The sequence below is a fragment of the Empidonax traillii genome, unplaced genomic scaffold (genome assembly GCF_003031625.1).
Source record: "Empidonax traillii isolate 1590-97213 ecotype Southwest subspecies unplaced genomic scaffold, ASM303162v1 scaffold372:size565953, whole genome shotgun sequence".
NCBI classification, from domain to species: Eukaryota; Metazoa; Chordata; class Aves; order Passeriformes; family Tyrannidae; genus Empidonax; species Empidonax traillii.
In genome coordinates this window covers 126,101-148,138 of record NW_020955565.1, presented here as the reverse complement: position 1 = coordinate 148,138, position 22,038 = coordinate 126,101, and the positions used below count along the sequence as shown (strand labels likewise).

Below are 22,038 nucleotides of genomic sequence, written 5' to 3'. Positions count from 1 at the left end.
GCAGCGGGCAAGGCCAAAAGCCCTAAAGTAACAGCTTCAACAAAAAATGCAAAGAGACACACCAAAAATAAGACAGGGATAAATACAGGCGGGCTAGGCAGGCTCCACCAGCACAGTGTCTTTGTTTTCTACCTGGGAAAGGGACAAAGGCAGCGGGGCCCTTTGCCCCTGCTCTCCCCTCGAGCGGGACCAGCGGATGTGGCTCTGCGGGGCCACAGGGCTGTCCAGAAATACCAATGACTGCTCATCCCAGGTCACTACGGAACAGTAAAAAAATTTAAAATCCTGTCGATCCCTGAATAAGAAGTTGATTGACACAGTTGTTCTGTTTTTCTCCGAGAGGAGGAGGAATAAGGGAGAAAAACGTTTAACACTCTACGTGTGTGTGTGTGGGTGTGTGAGAGGAAGAGAGAGAGAGAGTGAGAGAGAGAGAGAGAGAGAGAAAGAGAGAGAGAGAGAGAAAGAGAGAGATTTTTCTATTTTGGCAACATCTCGGGAGCTCCTTTCTGTCCAGTGGTGGCATTGCACTAATCACAGTACCAGCCTGCCAGGTTGGTGCTGACTCTGGAGAGCCAAGAAGGGGAGGACGGTCCTTCCTCCCCGCGCTCCGCAGCCGTGTCTCAATCCGGCCCCGTGGTGGACACAGATCCCTGTGCCGTCTCCCCCACAGCCACGGCCTCCTCCTGCGGAGGGGACTCCTCCTCCGCCTGCCCCCGGGACGTGACGGTGGTCTCAGGGGAGATGCTGTGGGGCCCCTCCAGGGGCAAACAGCCGGGGTGGTTCTTGCGAAAGTGCTGGTTGAGGATGGCCTGGAAGGGGAAGCTCTTGCCGCAGACGTGGCAGTGGAAGGGCTTGTTGCCCGTGTGCTTGCGGATGTGATACTCCAGCTGATCCTTGCGGGTGTACTTCTTCCCGCACATGCGGCACACGAAGGGGGTGATGCCCATGTGCAGCCGCATGTGCCGGTCCAGGCTGCCCTTCTGGTTGAAGGATTTGGCGCAGTAAATGCACGTGAGGCGCGGGTTGTACCGGAACCAGCGCTCGGAAACCTCCTGCTCCCGCAGATACTCCACGTAACCACTCACTCCCAGCATGGCTGATTCCTCCCCCTGCCAAGGAAACAGCAGAGATTTAAATAACGAGCGGCCTAAATAAAAGGCAGAGAAGAAGATCAGGCCCCAGTCCAGCCAGTAAAGCGCGTGCCAAACCTCAAAATCAGCAGCACTAATGTCTGCAACCTCAAGCACATATTTAAGTGCTTAACTGGGGCCTTGGGGCTGAAGACAAACGAGCAATCAATTAGAAACCACTGCTACAGAGGCCCCCTCTGCCAAGTCATTCCCTGGATCCGGGGAAGAAAAGACAGTCCTTGTCACGAGCATGCTTGGCCACCGATGGAGTCGTGGGGCACGTGTGTCTACGCCTGTCACTTTTTTAAAAACCTGGGCCAGTGTTGTTAAAATACCGTATGCCACCCTCTGTTTTACTTACTGAAGGTTGAAAGAAAAAGCAGCCAATTGATGAGTTGGCTTTTTAAAGCAGAGGCGGAATGAACCACAGACGGTGCTTTGAACCCTCGAGGTGCCATTTCACCCCTCATGGGGGTGTCTATTCAGGTGTCACTCAGAGTCACCTTTGCCTGCCTGGCTGTGTGACCCAGCCCAGCCTCTGGCCCGGCTCTCACAGCCAGGACTCGCTGGCTCCTCCATCTTCTCCAAGGCCACACAGCCAAACAGCCAAGGGCAACCCTGACCCACGACAGACACTTCTGGCCATCGCCTCCCGATGGGGCACAGGCAGACGACTCTGGGATGCTCTGTGCCAGGGGACTGCCCTCCCAGCGCTGCTTCCCAGCGGTGCCAAGCACAGAGAAGGTGTACCAGCAGCAGGGCCCCTCCTCTGGCGGCCAGGGCTGTGTGAGCAGCACTGCACCTGTGCCAGGTGCTGCCGGATCCAGCACAGGGAAGCTGCTTGGGACTAAAGGAGATGCACAAAGCTCTGGTGCCTCCTTTCCGCTCTGCTGCTGCCACTGGAACCACAGGCAGGCTCTTTTAGTATGGATATGGCAATGCCAGGAGGGTGGAGGGGGATGAGCCCTCCCCGTGGGTGCAAAGCCTCAGGTTTTCTATTTGAGGCCATCTCACAGCGCAGAAATAAGAGCAGCCTTTCTGCAGGAAGAGCTAGAATTGCTTTGTATGTCACATTGTCCCTGGAGGGTGAGCCTGACCTGAAATTTTCTCAACGTCTTCTAAGGACACAAAACAAAGCTTTGGAGAATCAGGAACAAAAGGTCTCTGCTGTTTTATGGCAGTGTCTGACAGAGGCAGCAGACAGCAATCGCGATTTTTTTTTCCCCTTTGCTTCATTTGGTCTTACTGAAGGGTAAAGCAGCCTGGTAACTCCTCAACCTGCCTCCAGCCAAGCCCCTGGCTTACACACTGACACGCTCCCTGTTTGTCAGGCTCACAGAGTTGCACTGTGTTGGCTGACACACTGGCACTGCAGTGGCACTGTGACACTCACTGTGTGCAGCAAAACTAGACCGGGGTGATTAGGCACAGGCATTGCCACTGTCCCATCTTGCTGCACTCCCCACTGCCCTCCCCCGGTTCTGCATTTCTCTCCCTCCTCCCCCAAAACTGTTGTGCCCGAGAAAGCAGAGAATTCAGAGGTACTTTACGCGTTGCAAATTCTGCTGTGCAACAGCAGGTCCCTTGGGGATGAGAGAGAAACCTCTGCACAAATCCACAGCCCTTTGACTCTCCACCCCAAAGGTTTATGGGTGTAGTGCCTGGAGGGCTTTTTGGAAAGGTTCAGCTGTTGTCACCCCTCAGTCTTCCCCAGAAGCCAAGCCACACCTCCTCCCTCAGCTCAGGCATTTGCTGCCAGTGTTTCAGGGCAGATCCAGCTCTGCAGGCAAAAGGGATTTCTCCTCAGGAGTTCGTGGCCTGCCCAGAACGAGGGTGGATATTTATGCCCTCAGACAACAAGAGAAACTCCTCGTGTTTTCCAGGTACCTGGCCAAAATCCCAAGCGGCTGCAGTCAGTGTTAAATTGTACACAGCCAGAGGGAGCAACTAAACCCTCTGCAACAGCAAAAGGCCCTCGTTTCACACGTGGCATTGCTTGCAAATACGACACACTCCGTCACAACACAGCCCCCTTCACCTCCAAGCCAACATTTGCAAACTTCTTGATCTGCCTACCTGGGAACTGGGCTGCTTGGGCTCATCCATCCGCCCGGGAGACTCGCTTTTTGATCTGTACCGCTCAGTCACAGCAACCATGCTGCCAGAAGGGCTAAATCTGTGGGGTGGGGGAAGAGTGTCAACGGAGTGTTTCACGGGCATCAGGTCACTAGGGTGCTTAGAACAGCGGGGGAGCAGTGGAGGCACCTGCACAGCATCTCTTCCCCCTCACCAGCCAACACACACGGGGTGGAGCAGCGCAAGTATAAAGGGAGAACTGAGGTCTGGGGGTTCAGCCTGAGCATCTGACACGTAAAACCGAGTCATTTGGCTTCCAGCTCAGTGACAGAGCTTCGGGGTTTCTACCAGGAGTAAGCTGGCAAAGGCCCAGTGACTCAGGAACTCCGCAGCAGGAGCAGCAACCATTTCTCTGAGGGTACTCTCCTCCACCACCCACACCCTCCTGCCCCTCCCCGGTGAGGGGTGTGATGGACTCCAGGTGGGAAACAGTGGACAGTGAGTGCAGTGCAAGAAGAGATGCTTGAGATCTGATCCCTGGAAAAGAGCTAAGGAAGTAGAAAGTATCGCTCTCCCAAGGCCCAGCTCAAGACTGCTCCCACTGATCCATTTATTAAGCAACAAGTGGCAGAATATCCACTGCTTCCAGGCAGCTGTTCCTCTCTGGGACCAGAGGGACTGAGGTGGAAGAGAGGCAGATGTGGAGGGACACCCTGCAAATACAACCCCCTCCAATCCAACAGACCTGCCCTTTATCAGATCTGCTCTCTGGGCTGTGCTTGGGGCGAGAAAACAAATCCTGGAGCCGAGGGGAAGCAGGTGGATGGAGACTCCAAACACAGCAGATTTCACCACTTGTTTGCACGTAAAGGCTTTCTGCTCTCTCATATAAATCAAACCAACAGCGGAGGCCGCTGGGCTCCCCACTTCAGAAGGTGTAAACCCAGGGCCCACTGCTGCCCTGGAGCACCAGGAACCCGGCTTGTTCCTCAGCCAGAACCACCCCCAGATTTTCAGGCCAGAAGGCATCAGTGCAGTGACACTTTGCATAACACATATTTGTATTTGACCTCGTTAATCCCCGTGCTGAGCCCGGCATCCACCGAGGCTGCACAGAGCATCTCCCTTACACAAAGACCCCACCTCACCTGGAACACTGAGGTGCAAATCCCAACCTATGCACAGAGCTGGCCTGCATCTGGAGATCCTGCTCCGATCACGACCCAGCCAAAACACTCCAACCCAAACCGGACACACTTCCTTACACCAGGAAAACAAAAACTCCTCCGGCACTTAAGATGGCCACAGGAAACAGGAGGAGGAGGAAACGTTCCACAGCGACCAACCCGGCCAAGCGAAAACCTGGCCCGGCCAAGGTCAGCAGCTGAGTCAGAGGAAACCCACCTGTCGATGTCGGTGCTGGTCGGCCTGACCACCTTGGCCCCCGAGGAGCCCAGGGCGTAGGCGTCCTGGCCCAGCGCCCCGTGGCCCGTGGTGTCGATCACCATGGCCGTGACCTCCTCGGCGCTGCTGCCGTCCTCCCCCGAGGGCTGGTGCTCCGCCCCCAGCCACTCCTCCAGGTTCTCGGTTTTGATGCGCACTCCGCCCAGCACCCGCACGTCCTCGTCGCTCCGGGCCCCGCGCTCCCCCAGCCCCGTCTCCACGTACCACTGTCCCGCCCTGTTAATCCGCAGGATGGGCTCCCTGCCTTCCACGTCCGAGCTCTGCTCGATGATCTGGGGGCTGGTGGACTCCTCGGGCGGGCTGAGCTCCCGGATGTCCAGCACCGTGCTCACCTGGCCCAGGCGGCTCCCCTTCGGGGTGTTGTGGCGCGGGCTCAGCGATCGGTTCAGGGTGGGTGTCACCCGGTGAGACTCGGGCGGCCTCTCCTGGTGCTTCGTCCTGGTCTGGCTCAACTCGGCCTCCACCTCCGCCACGTTGATTTTGAAGTGAATGCCCTCGAGGATCTGCGTGCACTTGTCTATGATGTGCTGCATCTGCAGGAAGCTGGCGGCCGTCAGGTAGCTGATGATGTCGGCCAGCTGCAGGCAGATCCTGCCCGTGTAGCAGAAGGAGAGGAGCTGCTCGAAGACGGAAGGGTTCTTGATGACGGAGATGGACACGGTGCTCATCTCGTTGAGGGACATGTGGTCGCGGAAGTAGGGCGAGCTGGCCGCCAGCACCACCTTGTGCGCGCGGAACGCCTGGCCCTGCACGTTGACCACGATGTCGCACAGCCGGCCCTGCATGCGCAGCTGGTTCAGGTGGCTCAGCACAGAGTTGCTGAAGTCGGGAATCTCCAGCTGAATGTTCCCGCTCTTCTCCATGGCGGCGCCCGTCGCAGGCGCGCGGCTGCGCTGGGAAAGGGGGAGGAGACGCCGGCGTTAGCAGAGCCGGCCCGTCACTGGCATTTAGAACCTTTTCTACCTGCTTCCACCCGTGATTTTTAGAGACCTCTCTCCCCACTGAACTGCCATGCACCTGGCAGGGCTCTGTGCACCACCCTGCACCGGGTTCTGCTGAACCAGCCCCCGACAGGCCCCCACTCCCTGCGGCTTCGGCGCCCGAAACACCCCGCTCCGTCAGCCTCGATTAAAGCACATCTGCATTGTAAAAAGAACATCAAAAATGGTTCAGGTACTAAAAATAGGCAGCTGATTGCATAATGGATTAAAATACTCGGCACTTGTACCTTCTGAGCACTTCGGAAAGGGAAAGTGATATTGTTACGCCTCCTTTGCACAACAGGAATCAGGAAGGACACACCGAGAGCTAAATCCTCCTGAGGCTTCTGAAAAGCTGGCCGGCACACATCTGACCTCGAGGCATCTCCAGTGCCTTGCTAATCCCAAGACATCCATCATATGTGGCACTTCTGACACGTGCCAGAAAACAGGATGTAACAGGGGGGTGAAAGAAAAAGGGGTGGCCCGGGAGAGTCAAAGGGCCTCACCCGGGACCACTTTGTTTGTGGGGTCACGAGGCCACAGCGGTGATCACTGAGTTCCCATCCTGGCCACATCCCAAGTCTGTAGCTGCTGGGCTCTTTCCCAAAGCACAGCAACAATGGGACTGTTCCACTGGGGCTGCAGTCCCCAGCGGTGCCGGATCTTACCGAGGCTGCAAAGGATAACGGCTCGTCCTCTGCTCCCCACCTGGGCTGGGACGTTCCTGGTTGTCCCCACCTGCGCCACCCAGGAGCTCCTGGCAGGATCAGGGAGCACCCCCTGGCCCAGTTGGTGCAGTCAGGGGACACTTCACTGCTCAGTGGGTCCGTCAAGGCTTACCGGGAGCTCCCCAGATGCTTCCAGCAGGGCCAGGGATGGGGGGATGCACCGCCACACCAGCACACTGCACGTTTTGGCAAAGTTTGCAAAGGAGCCTTGACCATATATGGTCAAAATTTGGAATGATCCAAAATTAGACGTAAACTCACCCCAAAAAAAGAAGAAAGTAAATAAGCTTGTTCAAGCCCCTCACGGCGTGAGCGGCTTCGGAGCTGGATGGCACCTGAAGGGAGGACTGAGCAGAGCACTGCAGGCATCAAAACCACCTCAGGCAGGCTGGGAATACCGAGGCTGACAGTGCCTACTCCAAGGAATCCCAGAATTAAGGCTTCTTCTCCCCTTCAGGCCTTGGAGGCCACAATCAGGTCACCCCGAAGCTTCTCTCTTCCAGGCTGAACAATCCCAGCTCTCCCAGCCCTTCCTCCCAGCAGAGCTGCTCCAGCCCTCTGGACTTGCTCCAACAGGTCCATGTTCCTCCCTACCTTTAGGAGATAAAGCCCACGCCCCAACCCCAAGGAGCTGCAGAGCCCAATCCCACAGGAACAGAGCGCTGGGAGCAGAACTTCCCACACACACCAAGCCAGGGGGAACGGGAACCCCAACGTCCTACCTGGAGTGCTGGGAGTTACATGCAGGGCCGGGGAGGAAGCAGGGGGTGCTGCCTTCTTGTTCTCCTGCTTCCTTCTGATGTAGTGGGAAGGTCTGGAAGCTTGTTGCCCCCTTCCCCTTGAGGAGGGAAAAAAAAAGGAAAGGAAAAATGAAGCCTGGAGGGATTGCATGCTCCTGAGCACAGCCAGGGACATCAGGCTTTGTGGTTCCCGGCTCTGACACAGGATCCAGCAGCAGGATCACCTTCCCAGGCAGGAGAAAAGGACCATCCCAATTTCCGTCCTCCCTGGGAAGTCCTTCACCTGCACACACCTTTCCCTCAGGGCTGAGCCTCAGCACAGGGCACACACTGGGACACTCAGCTGCTTTCAGGGCCATTTGAAGTGTCACCAGCTCGGACCTGGACTTTAATTCTCTCAGCAAATGCCTTTCCCTGCGTGAGGCAGCTCCTGGGAGCAGGAATTCTGGCTCCATCAGGGAAAAGGCAGGGGGAGATGCCCCCTCAGCAGGTGATGTGCACTGTGAATGGCCCTTGGCAGGCACTCGCCCTGGGGGCTGCACAGAGGGGCTGAAAACTCCTTTTGGGCTCAGATCTACTATGATTGGGCAACTCCACAGAACACCCTGAGCTGGAAGGGACACACAAGGATCAGAGTCCAACCCCTGGCCCTGCACAGACACCCCAACAATCCCCCCTGTCAAAACCCTCCTGCAGCTCTGGCAGCCTTGGGGCTGTGCCCACTGCCCTGGGGAGCCTGTTCAGTGCCAACCACCCTGTGGGGGAAGAACCTTTCCCTGAGATCCACCCTGAGCCTGCCCTGACACAGCTCCAGCCATTCCCTGGGGGCTGTCACTGCTAACCACAAACAACTTAGAATCCCGGGATGGTTTGGGTGGGAAGGGACCTTAAAGATCATCCAGTCACGGCCCCTTCCACGGGCAGGGACACCTTCCACCAGCCCAGGTCGCTCCAAGCCCCGTCCAACCTGGCCTTGGACACTTCCAGGGATCCAGGGGCAGCGACAGCTTCTCTGGGCACCCTGTGCCAGGGCCTGCCCACCCTCACAGGGAGGAATTCCTTCCCAATATCCAAACCCGACGCGACTCGGCTCCTCCCAGATCCCGGCGGGACTTCTCCCGACTGCCCGACCCGCGGCGGTGCCCCCCGGCCCTGCGGGGCTCCCGGTGCCCCCCCGGCCCTGCGGAACTCTCTCCCGGCGCTGTCCCCGGCGCTGCCCCTCTGCTGTGACAGCGGCACCCGGACCCCGGCGCGGGGGCACAGCCCGGCCCGCCCTGCGCTCCCCCCCGCCTCGCCCCGCCCCGCCCGTGCCCCCGCGCCCCCGGGGCGGTCCCGGAGCTCTCCCCGGAGCCCCCCCCGCCCGCCCCGCCCGCCCCTGCCGGCCCGGCCTCACCTGCCGGGGGTGGGAAGGGCCCGCAGCGCCGGCCCGGAACCGAACGGCGCCGGCGCGGGCCGCGCCCCGGAAGGAAACGCCGTGCGGACCGCGGACCCGCGCACCGCCCCCCCCCTCACCGCGGGGCGAGTCACGTGACAGCACGACCCTATATAAAGGCCGCGCAGGAACTGGCCCGCCTTTTCAATCCTGAGGCGCCAGATGGGTCCGGTCGCTCCGCGCGGCCCCGCGGTGAGTGCGCGCCTGTCCCGCACCCGGGCCGGCCCGGCGGGCGCTGCGGGGCATCGGGGCGCGGCGGGGTCCCTGAGGGGCACCGGGGCGGGAGGATGGCGGTGGATTGCGGTGGATTGCGCCGCCCGGCCTAGGCCGCGGCCGCTGCGCCTCATGACGGCCCCGGGGCGGTGCGGGCGGGTTCCGTGGGATCCCCACGCGGGATGGGGGTATCACCGTGGGGTGCGTGGTAATACACAAGGCGATGAGGTGTCGGGCCTTACACAGGAGCCCTTTTCCCGTGGGAAACGCGCCTGGCGTGTGGCAGTGTGGAACGGGCCCGCTGCGTTTTGTGGGTTTGCGCGCTGGGCTTTAAAGGTGGTTGCCTTGGCGGATAAATGTGTAAAATGCGATTGTAGCTCTGTGGAAGGGTTAAGCATTTCCTCCCCGCCTGAAAAGTGCCCACGGTGCCCTGAAGGACCAAGGGTTGGCCTCAGGGCCCCGAGGCTGCCGGGGCTCGGGGAGCGTTCGGACACGGCCCTGAGGGACGGGGGGCATTGCTGGGCTGTCCGGGCAGGGCCAGGGGTTGGGTTGTGATCCCAGTGGGTCCCCTCCAACTCGGCATGTGCTGTGATCGTGGATATTTAAAGAGGAGGGGTTCGCTCGGACTCCCTTATGCCCGCACATGATGAGAACTACGTTGGTAGGGACATCTGAGAGGGTTTTTGATGAATGCCAACGTATCTGAGCTGGGCACGGGGACACTGGGGGCCTGTCTGGGGTGGCTGAGGCGCCACGTGGGCCTCTCGGAGCAGCCAAAGGTCACGGGGCTGACCCAGTGATCGTACAGCAGAATTAAAGCGGGAAAAAGGAAAGTACTTCAGTGGTTCTGTTCTGCCTAAAAATACAGGCCAGCAGTTATTTATTATGTCCTTGTTTGATCAAAGAGCAGAAATTTAGATTGTGTTGGGAGAGACATTTTAAAGCTCTCAAAGTGGTATCTATAAAAATAACATTTTTCAAAGAAGAATATCTAATATGCTTTCTTGTTTTCAGTTTAAGATCCATCAGCTGTGCTGTTCCCTCTCATGGCTTCAAACCAGGTAAGTTTTGCTTCTTAAATACAGAGTTTAAATGGAAAAAAAAAAAAAGTGGATTCACGTACAGCAATTAGACTGGAGTACTCTTGTGTCAGGGAGTTACAGGATCAGCACTGGGGATGGTGTCTCCTCAGGCACTCCTTATTTGTTTAGTTAGAAAAGTCACCTGTTTCTTTGTCCTGGAGAGGGTTTAGGAGGCTCCTGTTGTTCCTGAACCGATGGTCATGCTGTAACCAGGCCACAAGAGTACCCCAGATCCCTTTCTTTACTGCTGTATCACCATTCACAGCAATAAATAGTAAATCGATTGAACAAAAACTAAATCGTTGTTCTGGGAGAAGTGCCTTGAGTGTGTTGCAGGAAGAGTGAACTGAGGGGATTGCTGTTGACTGAACCACAGAGCCTGTGATGGTTTCAGTGTAAAGAGTAGTGGACAGAAGTGATTTCTGAAAACTCCATGCTGAGGCTTTTTTCTGCGCTTGGTGTGGCTGCCAGAGGAGCTCCCAGTCCTGCAAACCCCTGAACCTGTTCTGTCTCTTCCAGGTCTGCCCCCAAATGCACAGCCTTGATGCCACTTCACAAGGTAATTCATAATTAATGAAAACTGAGCACAAAACTATGCTCAGGGTTTGTCTAGACAGTGCCTTTAGCTCTGATAATTCACATCAGTGGTCAGACAGCTCCCTGAGCCAGGTTCTCCCTCTGGTGCCACAATGATGACACTTATTTGCTACTCTTGACCAAGAGGGTGATGAGCACTTATACCACCATAACAGTTTTCTGAGGCACAGCAACGTAGAGTTCCCCCCTGTGCTTTGAGTGCTGAATATCCTGCTCACAAGCTTTTTTTTTTTTCCCCTCCCAGGATTTGGCTCCTGCAGTCAGCAGACATGCAGAAGGAACATCACCTGGTGAGAAATGTGTACTTTTAGAGGGGTTTCTTCCTTGGGGCTGTTGAAACACTGCGGTGGGAAGGATGGGACGTGCTTTAAAATTAGTTTCCTCTAGGACCAGAATCAGTTTATACTTGCTAGTATTCAAATTTGTGGATATTTCTTTGTTTTATTGGGAAAACTTAAATGTAAAAGTTGTGACAGGGGGTGATGGCTGGGTGGGGTGGTTCCAAAGCAGATACAGTGATGATGGCATAGTTCAGCAGAGCGTCCTGTGACGAACACTTCTGTCTTTCGCTCCTATCTGATGTGTCTGCCTCTTGTGATCTCATCAGGAGCTCTGGGCTTGGGCACCAAGGCTGAAACAACCTCATTTTAATTTTTTTTCCTTTGTTGCAGGCCCTGGGAGGTGAAGCTCTAACCCGTGCAAGGTGAGTATCGCACTGCCTGTGTGTGTCCCTGCTGTGGGAGGGGCTGCTGTGATGACAGCATAGTTCAGCAGATGAGCCGTGGTGATCACTCTGGCACTGTCTTTCGCTCCTGTCTGATGCAGCCTCCTGCCCTCAGGCTGTTCCAGACAAATTGTGTGGAAAGCTCAGAGGGAAACACTCCCATTTGATCAGTAAATGTGTTCTGAAAATCGACCCAAAAGATCCATGAAGGGGATTAGCATAAAAAAGTTTAGTGGGGTGAAGAGAAGGGTAGGGAATAGGCTGTGCTTGTAAATTAGACACAAGTACAGCAGAATAAGGTTAATCAGGTGTTAATGCTCCAACTTCTGAGAGTGTTCTGCTGCTTTGCAGATTGCCCTGGACACAGGAGACCTGTGCCTCTTGTGTGAGGAGCTGTTTCACCTGTCTCTGATGTTGGTGAGGACAAGGCCTTCCTAATTGCAGGTAACTAATAATCTACTTTTAGGGTTTATTAGACTTTCATCTGCTGCATTTGAGCTCGGGAGCTTTTGGAGATGTCTGCAAATTCATTGTGTTTTCCCTGGAAAGCATGAAGCAAAGTGTGCTTTTGGTGAATGCCACAGTGCTCTGAATTCAGTGCCCAGAACGCCTGTCCTGGCTTAGCACTGCTGGGGTATTTACAGAGTTGATGTCACTGCACTCTGCAGTTCAGAAGTTTGCTCCTTCCTGCAATTTCATTGGACTTTGGAGCTGAGGGATAAACCTACTGGGGTGTTGGATCTCACTGGGAGCTGGCTTTGCCTGTGGGAGGGGATTGGGGGAAGGCAGCCTCTACTGTAGATGATGTTGAATCAGGTCTCTGATCCCCATGAGGACAAAACTTGACCAAATGCTGATACAGTATTTTATTGGAACTGTTCTTATGTTAACGCTTCCTGCTGGACCTCATCTAATTACATATTTTTCTTTACAGGCTTTCAAAATGCTTCTCCTTGCAAGGTGAGTATTTGATTAACTCTGCAAGTATGGATATTTCAGAATAAGCCCAGAAGTGAAGTATTTACCTGTGTGTTTCCTGGGGGGAAGGGGCCAGTGGCTGGTGTTGTCTGCTGCCTGCCAGCTCAGCCAGAACAGGAGGGTGTTTAAGGGAAACTGCTGGATAAGGCCCAGCCTGGTGAGAGCTCCCAGGGAAGAGCTGAGCACACAGAGTGGCCCTGAAGGCACTGCTGGTGGATTTGCATCCTAGAGCAGGGACTGACAGTGAGAGCTGCCTGTGTGATGAGATTGTGACTGTCCTGACTCCAGCCCTGGAGGTCTGCCATTAGCTCTATCTGACTGCAGGCACCTGGCTGAGGTTCCCTCCTCCTCTGCTGCTTCCCGTGCTGTGTCCTGATGGTTTGCATCATTCCAGGTGCAGTGGAGCTGGGACGTGGTGCAGTTGGGGGGCAGTGCTGCCAGCAGAAGGTGAGTCACCAGCTCATGGATGTGACTGCTCAGAACTGCGTGGTACAGGGGGCGGGGAAGCTTCTAGATCCTATAACTGCAGTGCAGCTGCAGCACCAAGCAGAAGGTTTCTTGGGGATTTTATTTCCTTTACCAGGTAAAACACACAGATTACCAGCAGCCTGCAGGGTTCCCTCACCCAGAGTGCTGCATCTCTCAGACTTGATAACTTCTCTTTTCTGTAACTGAGAAGAATAGGGTTCATTTGGGAATGTCAAGCTGCTCTGGACTACTTGAGTTCTCTGTTAATGAGTGTGTGGTAACCTGGCAGCACAGAGCTCGTGCTCACCAAAGCCAGTAGTTAATTACTGTTGTTAATTTAGTAGTGGGCTCCTGCAGGGAGTAGCAGTGATCTTCAGGGCTGACTGGGGTGAATTATTTTTCTTGAATGCTAGGTCAGGGCTTTTGCATGATGTGAATGAAGATGTGGTTGGGGATATAAGATCTGAAATGCTGAGATCAGATCCTCTGAGGAAAAAGAAAACTGGCACAACATGAAGCTGCTCTTAGGAATGTACTGTTTGTGATGAATTCTAAGCAATGGGAATCTCTCTGAAAGAGGCTGAGGAGAACTCTTGTGCTGAAACAGTACCCACATTCAAGCTAACTCGTGAAGCACTGCCAAGGAGAGAGTGTTAGTAAAATTTCCCTTCTTTACAGGGTGAAGCTTGTGGGGAGTTTCTGTGAGAAACAAGGTGGATGTGGCTGAGGTAAGTGTAGAGCACATGGGGCTTTGTAATTCCTGGAACAATGTTTTTGTGCTGAAGGCCTAGATAGTGGTGCCTAAAAGGAGTCCTCTAAAAGATCTGATTTGTCTTTCCCTTATTGTATTCTCATTCTCCTGCTGCCAACTGCTGAGGAAATAAACACGTGCCTGAAGAAAGAAGGCAGCTCTGAATTTGCCAGGAAAAGGAAGGGCTGTTTCTGAGCAGGCACCCAAGTGTAGTCAGTGGTAACCTTGCTGTGGAGTCCTGACTGAACACAGGATGTGGCCTCAGTGACTCTAAAAATTAAGAGTTTATTGCAGCGTTGCACTGTGGAATTAAAAGAAAAACAGCCCTGTGTTCTCTGGTTGTCCCTTCTCAGCAGTTTTTGCTGATCTTTACACTGGCTCTACACAACCTTAGTCTCAGGTTCTAGATATTTGCTGTGTGAACTTGTTTCCCAGCAGACTGGTTCTCAGGATTTCAGGATGATTTCTATGAGACTTCTAGTTTAGGCATCTAAAGTAGTAGCTCTGTGCTTACCCTGCTGCTTCCAGTGTTAGTGATTCTGTATTTCCAATTCAGTTAGGATTTGTAAGCTTTGTGTCTCCTATATTTGGGTGCTGCAAGTTAAACTCGTGAGTTGCCAGCTGAAAGGCAGCCAGGTAAAATGAGCTTGGGGACTAGGAATTCATAGATCAGTAAATAAACTTACATATCGTGCTGCTGTCTGTCATTCTGAAAGCACCTCTCTGTTCCTCAGGAAAGGACTGTGCTGTTCTGCAGCCCTGCTGGGTGAGTCCAACACTGAACTGTGTGATGTCTGACTGGGAAATGTTTGTAGCCACTGATGAGATTGATTCTGCCAGATGAATTCCTGTGATTTTACCCTTTCCGTTCCACTTTGTGCTGAGGTTACACAGCTGCTGTGGAGCCTGTGTCACTCGTGCTGCTGCATCTGCTAAGTGTGTTTTCTTCTGGCTTTAGGTGAGCAAGCAGCTCTGCAGCTACTGTATGAGGAGCTGAGAAGGTGAGTGCAAGTGCAGTAATTAAGATATTTTTTTTGCTGGAACAAGTGATGATAACCTTAGCTTGAACTCTCTCACTGAACAGAGATGAAATTCTAAGGGCTGAGATGTTCCCAGCAAGTGTCTTGTGCCGATTTGGTGTCTTAAAGTGGTTCTTATGTCTGTCCTAATTAGGTGGAGGATTGCAGTGTAATGGCCATGAACAGCATTAAAGCAGCCCCAGTGGTTTTTACCCCACTGGTCATGTTTGCCTGACCCTGGTTGGAACCAATAAAAACCTGCAAACTCTTGCCTGTTGTTGTGACCTCCTTTCTGACTGGAGCAGCTTGGTGTGGAACAGCTCTAGGCTACTGTGTAAAAGCTTGATTTAGAGCAGGGACTAAATTAGGTTAAATGCTTTGCAAGTGTTTTAACTGGGGTGTCCAGTGCTGCTGGTGTGAGGCTGCAGCTGGCCTGGCCAATACCCACACTGAGACAAAGGCAGATAATTGATGTGCTAATTAGCATGTGGTAGGTGAGAGCTAAACTTACTATTTCTATATTTGCTGCTAAAATGCCCCCAGTAATCCTGGTGTAATGTGTCCAGGTGTGCACAGAACAAGCACGCAGCTTGGATTTGTTAACCCTTTTCCTCTGGAATTGAGCAAGGCAGCATTTGGCTTCCATGAGGGGAAAACAGTGAAGAGCTGGGGAGTAAGATAGTAAAGACCTGTTGAGGTGTTTCTGCTTCCCAAAACTCGTTAATGGCAGATTTCTTTTAAAAATCCATTTTTAAGTTCCTCTGTCTCAGGGGTGATGTCAGTATTGGGAAAGTCAGCTCTGTGGAGAACTCGTTCTCCATGACACTTAAACTGTTGTTGTGGCACTTCTAATGAGAAGTAAAGCTAGACATCCAAACTTAAGGAAGGATTATTTTCAGATTATTGGTGTTCCTTAGAACCGTTCAGTTAAGAGTAAGCTTGTGATATCTCCCTCCTACTCTACCTGGTACAATCTGCTTGAATTTAAATTACATTTTGTAGACAGAGCTGAAATCATTTTAGCCACAATGGTATCTCATCCTAGAGAAAAGGAATTAGACATTCTGTGACCATGTGCAAATTAAATCTCTTCTGCACTAAAGCAAAAGCCATTAATAATAAGGTCTGTTTTCATCCAGAGCTGATTAGTAGCCTCTTAATACTCCCCCCACCATGTTACTTTTTAAAATACCACACTTCGTTGTGCCTGTTAAAGAGCTTGAAGGGGCTGTCATAGCCTGCAGTGTAGAAGAAGTCTTCATGGAATGGTTGGCCTCTGTTCCTTAAGGTTCTGGCCAAGACTTCAGCTTCCTCAGCATATTTCTCTGGGGAGGCAAATCCACCGAAGGACCTGGTAGAAGTGAAAAAAGGGGATGTTTTTATTAAGAGTCCAAACCCCTGGTTTTAATTTGCACAGAAGGAGATTTGTGGTTTGCAAAGCGTGCAGTGTTCAAACACTTGTGATGCAGTTAGTTACTAGATAAACTATGGAAAACAAGGAGGATTTATGCTGGTTTTAAAAGCAGGATTTGAAACAGCTAACCACCCAAGTTGATTTTGATTCTGAGAGCTGGCTGACAGGTGTTGCTTTGGGTGCTTTTCCTGTAATACAGAACTGCCATGCAGTGTGGGAGTTTAAGGCTACATGTTAAGGGTGTTGTAAGAGTGATTTGAATGTTTTGTGGCACAAACTATCCAAGATTCTGGAGGGTGCACCTCCCTAAAACTCTTGGCAATATATTCAAGAGTTGGTTCAAAAATTAACATTTTGAAACCTGGGCATGTATACTTATTAATAAGACACCTGAATGTAATATTTCCAGGTGCTTGGCTTTGAGCAATGAAAGCTCTGAACAGGAGGATATATCCCTGAGTAAAAATCCTCCAAGAGAGAGTATCCCACTCCTCAGTGAGGGCTCCCAGTGAGCTGGCTCCGTGCTCACCGGACAAAGATCGCCGCCGCCTTGCGCTCCTCCACAAACACATCCGAGTCCGTGGGCTGGGGAGGGGAGTCCTGGTGTTCAAAGGGCACAAAGAACGAGATCTTGAAGTCTGTGCATCCAGATTTCACCAGGCAGGTCACTGGCACGGTCATGTCAATCTTCATTTCTAGAGGAGAGGAGAGACAGTTGTCAAAGCTGCGTTCCCAGCTCCTCTGCTTTGTACTGCTCGTCTCCATCACTTTGCCCTGCAGAACCAGCAGGTCCTACCTCTCTCATTCTTGCCCTGGATGTAGTGGAAGAGCTTCCAGAAGCCCTGGCGCATGGCTTCCTTCTGGCTCTCCCCCCTGATCACCGTGCTCACCCACTTGGCCGTCTCGTACTGACGCAGTTCATAGTCCTTGGCCTGCAGGGGAGCAGAAGTCAGAACTTGGTAACCAGATGGGTGTTAAACGTGACCAAAATTAATAGCTACTGTTTCCAAATCAGTTACCGTTGTCTCTGTTGAGCTCCACCGAGGGGACTGCAGGTCCAGGGACAGGAAGGTTTGCTTGAAGGATTTGATCATCGTGCTAGAGCTGAAAGGCAGACACGGTTCGTTGGCATCTCTTAAATCAATATGGTATTAGTGGGCAGAGAAAGCACTAGAACTTTGCCTAATGGTTTAGTTGCCCCTGAATTCCTGCTTATCCTCCCCAGTGATTCAGCAGAAAAGAGCTGAAATTTCAGTCCTGCAGGAACAGAACCAGGACCAACAACAAACTGCCTCTTGGCTGCTGTGGGAGTGTTGATCTTTCAGGTAACCCTGCCTTCACAGCTCTGTGACAAAAAGGTGTTCCCTGGCAGTAAAACAGAAGGTGGAAATTCTGCAAGTGGGACTTTATTGGAAATGTGTAAATAAAAAAAAGGACTTGAGGAGTTCAGTCTGTTTGCTCCAGGATGAAAAGCATTGCTTGGTGTTGGTGGATGCTCTGGTATTGACTTACTGGGCCTCTCATAATGACTTTGCCTAAACTCCAGAATTAACTTGACCTTGGTTTGTTTGGTCTCTCATAATAGCTGATGCCTTTCCTAAAGGCCTTTAGCCTCAGGGCCCTGTGGATAAGTGAGATTTCCTGCATTTAGGAATGAGTAGCTCCTTCCCACGAGAGGAAGGCACTGAAAACTTGAAAAACTCTGTCCCAAAGCAAAGCAAGTGAAAAGACTCAAAATCAGCATTGAAATAATCACATTTGGTGAAAAGCCTTAAGATTTTAGGAGCCTTCATGTGTGACTTTTGCCATGACCAGGCAGATTGTAGCCCTAAACCTCCATCTGACAATCCTTTCCTGTTACATCACTGTCCTTTGCACTTCACGTTTCAAAGACAGTGTCATTAATTCAGCAATTATCTCGCTTCTTAGGTCATAGGACATTGTATTCTCAGGCTGCAGCTCAGTTACATGTTTTGTTGGGTAACAGAACATGACTAGTTTTGTAAAATCAACTCTGTCACTTTACTTTCTTCTGTCTCCACCTTCCTGTGACATGTGGAGTACTGTTAAATACCATTAATCCCTCTTCCACACCCTACTCTAAAGGAATTCTTTGGGGGAGCTGAGGTTGAAAAGTTAATTTAAAAACAACAAAACACACAACCCAAAACCAAACATAAAAGAACCCAAACCGGACAAACCTTAGAACCCTTAAAATCAGGTTGGGCAGTGTTGCTCACACTTCGAGCTTATCCCAGCAGCTCCTTCCCTTGGTCCCCACAGAGCAGGGGGAGGTCCCAGAATTCCCCAGCAGGACACAGGTGCCAGCAGGTAAAGGTTAACACTTGCAGTAGCTACTGGACTAGCTGGCTTCTCTCCACGTGCCAATTCCAACTCCTCAACACACCTTTCCTGAACTGCTGGGCACATCTCAGCTCTGGCTTTGATAACTCTTTGGGCAGTGCTGTCAGTGCATGTTAGAAATACTTATTAATTAAATAAACCAATGCTTTGGGGTGGGAGAGACAAACTGAGAAGACTGCCCCAGCTATTTACAGCTGAGTTCATTTTAGATCTGCAGGAAAGCTGAGCTTTGACATGTCCATCTGTTCATAAAAGCACGCCTGGGGGTATTCAGGTTCTCCTGCAGCTGTTAACACGTGGGCCGAGGGGTATAGCCAGTAGGTTATACCATTGCCACAAGTGAGCACAGCCAGAACATGCCATTCCACGAGCCACTAACGCTGGTGAGGAAGAGGGGAAAGCAGACGTACTTACATTTTCGGCTGCCTTATCCCGGTGGGTGTTGCGGTCTGTGCTGCTGGGGCTGCACATCCTCGTAGGATGCTGCATGTCTGTGTTTATTTGAGTTTGGGCAAGCCCCGCCCCTGCCTCAGCCCTACTGGAGGGGGCTGCTGTTACGAAAGCCGGAGGGCTGGAGCCCCGTGCTGCCCTGGGCCTCATTGGAGAGCCCCCCACGCAGATGCCAGAAGCCCCACCTCCTGCCCACGAGGCAACACGGGGGCCAGTGTGTGAGCCGCCCCGTAAACAGTCCTGCACCCTTGTGTAACTTCCCCTGCCTTCCATGGCTGCGTGCCCGCCCGCGGCAGGGTCAGCAGCAGGTTTAGTGCTTCGGGAGAAAGGATTTTGCCTAAATAACGTCCCCCCAGACTCGGATTACGGGAGAGTGGGGGCCCAGAGTGCCAGCTTTTCCTTTTCTAGCCCAGGGGTGAGGGGTAGGTAGGAATCTGGCTGCGCACTCGCTGAGAACATCCTCACGAGATTTTTGCTGGCATGCTATGAAAGGCAGGCAGTGTTCTCTGCTGGCTGGCTGCTCTCAGCGGTATTTGAGGCTAATCAGCCCCCTTAGCCCTTGGATATCTGCACAAAGGGGTTACACAAAGCTGTTGTGAAATCCTGCCCTGTTTGGAATACACACAGCGGGGCCGGGCTCTTAATTTAAGCAGCTGCAGCTCCAGACATAGTTGGGGACCAGCACAATGGGGCAGATTAAACTGCACAGTTTGTGTTCTGAGGACACCTCCCAGTTTGTCGTGGCTTGTGCAAATTCCTCGCAGCCAAATTCAGATAAGCTCTCAGGGACGTGTGACATCAATAGTGGGGATGACTTTCAGCAGGAAACACACTTGGCTTGCAGGGAACCTCGGTGGGATGCTGTATGATACACTGCTGTTCTGACAGGGGGAATTAAAACCCAAACCACGCCAAACAGCAATTGTGAACTCATCTCTAAAGCCACAAAGCTCTCCAGAGCCACAGAAGAGGGTGGTGGTCAGGGAGATTTACTGCTGGAGTTGATTAGAGGCCTGAAATGCAGAGCCAGTTCTCTGCATGCTTTGTACTTTTATTTATGGGGTAAAATGTTTCTCAGTTTCAGCTGTGCTCTGCTTGGGTCAAACAAGCATCTGCTCCTCCTTGGTCTTTGCTCAGGAGCTACAGGCTTGTGTAAGGTGAGCTGACACCTTCCTCTGTCACCCCAACACTCCTTAAGGAGTGTCCTGGTAATTACGTTCACAGAACGTGGAATCCTGGAATGGTCTGGGTCGGAAGGGACTTTAAAGATCCTCTCTGCCAAGGGCAAGGACACTTTCCACTGGACCAGGTTGCTCCAACCCCCATCCAACCTGGCTTTAGACACTTCCAGGGATGCAGGTGTTCTTGAACAGAGCAGAGAAGGCCACGTGAAAAAACAATATCCGGCCACAAGGGTTTGGTAAATCCCCACCAACGTACCCCAGGGGTGAGGGCTGAGGAGAATTACCTTGAGAGGGGGCCATTAACTCCGTAGATAAACACAAGCCCACAGTGGATTCTCATTCCTGAGGCAGAGAGGCCCAGAACAAACCCCCCAGTCAGTGTGTGTGTGTCCAGCTGAGGTCCCTGACAAAGAGCTGACTGTTCCTGGGGGAGCAGCCCTGGGCTGGAGAACAATCCCCAGTGTTTTCCCGAGGGGTTGTTTTCCAGCAGGCTTTGTTTTTCACATATACATTGAGGGAACATGTCAACAGCTGGCTGAGACAGTGGGGCAGGCGTGAGGACATGTATTCTGTGCACAACTATGTACATTCCAGAACTGACCAGGGGAGGGGGTGGGATTGTGGTGGGAGCTGACACACAGTCTCGCTGGTACCTCCAGATGGGGAAATTCGAGTGTGCAGCAGTCGTTAGGCCTCAAGGGCTTTGGGATGTGACTGGTATTTTCTAGAACAGCTGACAAAGCAGTGTTTTTCTGTACTGCTGCCCTAAGGAGTAGGGATGAGGGCACGAGCTCGGAAAAGCACAGGGTTTGTACCTTAATTTTACTGTTTTCATCAGGCACTTGTGTGTAATGAACTGGTGCTTCAGTAGCAGCTTAAATGGGAGAAGGGCAAGCCTGTGATATGATCACTTGTGATTTCCACTTTTCCTCTCAGTAACAAGCCCAGACAAGACCTTAAGCAACGTTCTGCAGAGCAAAACTGCTTCCATCTGCTGTGTGGCAGCGTTACAACCCTGCTGTCACATCCATGCAGCGGTGGGGCAGGTTCCCTTTATCCCTAGACTGCTTGCACAAAAACCAGGAACCTTTTCCAATGACCTGATTGTGTCAGGATTGGAGAAACACAGGGGAAAAAAAGGATTGTTGCAGTGTGGTTGATGGTAACTTTGAGTCTTGTTCTTGTGGCTGGCAGGTGTGTGGTGGGATGTGGAGAGCTGGGGTGTGAGGGACAGAGAGGGAGCGCTGTCTCCTGTCTGCCCACTCACATGCTCTAACAAGTGGTCTCATCCCAAAGCTCCAGGCAGTTTTGTGTTGCTGCCTAAGCCTGCCGGGAAATCCTTGTCAGTGATTCTCATTTAAAAGCACTGAGAGTCTTCACATATACATGGCCTTTGCAAACTCATGCTCATCAGATGATGCAGAAGCCCTCCCTTCCCGACAGAGAAGCTGAGCATGTGATGTTACTGTAGTTCCTGTCCAGGGCAGCAGAAATGTCCTCAACTGTTGTTAGATGAACTGTGTCATCTCCCAAAAGAGGCCTCTTATGTCCTTGCTCTAAAGAGAGAAGGAAGCCTCCATTTTACATCTTATTTCACCTCCAGCATGGAAAATGAAGAAGCATGAGGGTACCATCTTCTAAGGAAGCAGTTGAACGTACTACAGTTCTGTTCCAAGGAACTTCCTTATTATCCCTGGCAAAATGTGGAAGGGAAATCTCTGCCCTGGCTCCAGTGAGGGAGTATTTACACCTCATGCTCTGCCCTACACGTTTTATCTCAGCACACCCATCTGTTACTGCTGGATTTGCTCTCAGCCAAAATCCCTTTGCTTTCTGGGAACGTGCCTGTGGATTTTGTCCATGTTTCCCCCCCCCCATTCCAGGTAGTTTGTTACAGATGACACATGAAACTACTGCCTCTCCCTGCTACCTTGAACAGCTGACTCAGTGACTCTTGCTGAGGGAGTGACTCCTTGCTGACTTCTACAGGGATGGCCTGGAACTGGCAGCTCTTGACCAAATAAACACCTTCAGAGCACTCTTGACTTGGTATTTACCAGGATTCCTCTGCTGGAGGTCATTCTAGGTTTGGGCAATTGATCCTAAGTAAATCCTTCCCTCCAGCTGCCATGCAAAACATTCCAAAACCTTCCTGTCTTCTGTGCATGGAGCCCAGAGAGAAGCTGCCTCAGCTTTATATACTGCCTAATTCACTGGCTTCTTTCCAAAATAAGGGATGTT

General features: G+C 52.3%; 2 protein-coding genes, 1 long non-coding RNA gene and 7 other non-coding genes across 12 annotated transcripts; 8 read left to right on the top strand and 2 right to left on the bottom strand.

Moving 5' to 3' along the window:
* Positions 1-8,581, bottom strand: ZBTB37 (zinc finger and BTB domain containing 37). 2 transcript variants are annotated; one of them, XM_027892874.1, is made up of 5 exons: positions 8,515-8,581; positions 7,104-7,219; positions 4,611-5,563; positions 3,207-3,306; positions 1-1,109 (listed from the first exon to the last, which is right to left on the bottom strand). In XM_027892874.1, the coding sequence occupies exons 3-5, from the start codon at positions 5,531-5,533 to the stop codon at positions 621-623; spliced, it is 1,512 nt and encodes a 503-aa protein (XP_027748675.1). In that variant the 5' UTR covers positions 5,534-5,563; positions 7,104-7,219; positions 8,515-8,581; the 3' UTR covers positions 1-620. The 2 variants fall into 2 exon arrangements, with proteins under 2 accessions (XP_027748675.1, XP_027748676.1); XM_027892875.1 differs by lacking the exon at positions 8,515-8,581 and having other exon boundaries at positions 7,104-7,299.
* An 818-nt stretch (positions 8,582-9,399) lies between these two features.
* On the top strand, positions 9,400-9,481 carry LOC114061942. The gene has a single exon (XR_003572267.1). It is a non-coding gene; the product is annotated as a small nucleolar RNA SNORD74 (small nucleolar RNA).
* Positions 9,482-9,779: 298 nt separating this feature from the next.
* Positions 9,780-14,654, top strand: LOC114061933. 2 transcript variants are annotated; one of them, XR_003572261.1, is made up of 9 exons: positions 9,780-9,827; positions 10,368-10,407; positions 10,690-10,735; positions 11,117-11,148; positions 11,521-11,613; positions 12,104-12,129; positions 12,542-12,594; positions 14,101-14,132; positions 14,325-14,654. It is a non-coding gene; the product is annotated as an uncharacterized LOC114061933 (long non-coding RNA). The 2 variants fall into 2 exon arrangements; XR_003572260.1 differs by having other exon boundaries at positions 14,101-14,654.
* LOC114061939 lies at positions 10,225-10,292 on the top strand. The gene has a single exon (XR_003572264.1). It is a non-coding gene; the product is annotated as a small nucleolar RNA SNORD75 (small nucleolar RNA).
* Positions 10,531-10,612, top strand: LOC114061937. Its single transcript, XR_003572262.1, has one exon. It is a non-coding gene; the product is annotated as a small nucleolar RNA SNORD24 (small nucleolar RNA).
* Positions 10,953-11,033, top strand: LOC114061943. The gene has a single exon (XR_003572268.1). It is a non-coding gene; the product is annotated as a small nucleolar RNA snR60/Z15/Z230/Z193/J17 (small nucleolar RNA).
* Positions 11,188-11,274, top strand: LOC114061938. The gene has a single exon (XR_003572263.1). It is a non-coding gene; the product is annotated as a small nucleolar RNA snR60/Z15/Z230/Z193/J17 (small nucleolar RNA).
* On the top strand, positions 13,149-13,224 carry LOC114061940. Its single transcript, XR_003572265.1, has one exon. It is a non-coding gene; the product is annotated as a small nucleolar RNA SNORD79 (small nucleolar RNA).
* Positions 14,180-14,254, top strand: LOC114061941. The gene has a single exon (XR_003572266.1). It is a non-coding gene; the product is annotated as a small nucleolar RNA SNORD47 (small nucleolar RNA).
* An 801-nt stretch (positions 14,655-15,455) lies between the features above and the next one.
* Positions 15,456-18,763, bottom strand: LOC114061932 (heme-binding protein 2-like). The gene is made up of 5 exons (XM_027892886.1): positions 18,578-18,763; positions 16,819-16,903; positions 16,596-16,731; positions 16,329-16,494; positions 15,456-15,736 (listed from the first exon to the last, which is right to left on the bottom strand). The coding sequence occupies exons 2-5, from the start codon at positions 16,891-16,893 to the stop codon at positions 15,562-15,564; spliced, it is 552 nt and encodes a 183-aa protein (XP_027748687.1). The 5' UTR covers positions 16,894-16,903; positions 18,578-18,763; the 3' UTR covers positions 15,456-15,561.
* Between the last annotated feature and the right edge of the window lie 3,275 nt (positions 18,764-22,038).

What these genes read in the sequence shown, in the direction of transcription:
- LOC114061932 (XM_027892886.1), bottom strand. Translation starts at nt 16,893, where the DNA reads ATGATCAAATCCTTCAAGCAAACCTTCCTGTCCCTGGACCTGCAGTCC. An exon ending in GGAGCTCAACAGAGACAACG is followed by an intron (nt 16,732 to 16,818) that starts GTAACTGATTTG and finishes GCTCCCCTGCAG; the next exon opens with GCCAAGGACTATGAACTGCG. An exon ending in GCGGCGGCGATCTTTGTCCG is followed by an intron (nt 15,737 to 16,328) that starts GTGAGCACGGAG and finishes CACTTCTACCAG; the next exon opens with GTCCTTCGGTGGATTTGCCT.
- ZBTB37 (XM_027892874.1), bottom strand. Translation starts at nt 5,533, where the DNA reads ATGGAGAAGAGCGGGAACATTCAGCTGGAGATTCCCGACTTCAGCAAC. An exon ending in ACCAGCACCGACATCGACAG is followed by an intron (nt 3,307 to 4,610) that starts GTGGGTTTCCTC and finishes CCCACCCCACAG; the next exon opens with ATTTAGCCCTTCTGGCAGCA. An exon ending in CCAAGCAGCCCAGTTCCCAG is followed by an intron (nt 1,110 to 3,206) that starts GTAGGCAGATCA and finishes TTTCCTTGGCAG; the next exon opens with GGGGAGGAATCAGCCATGCT.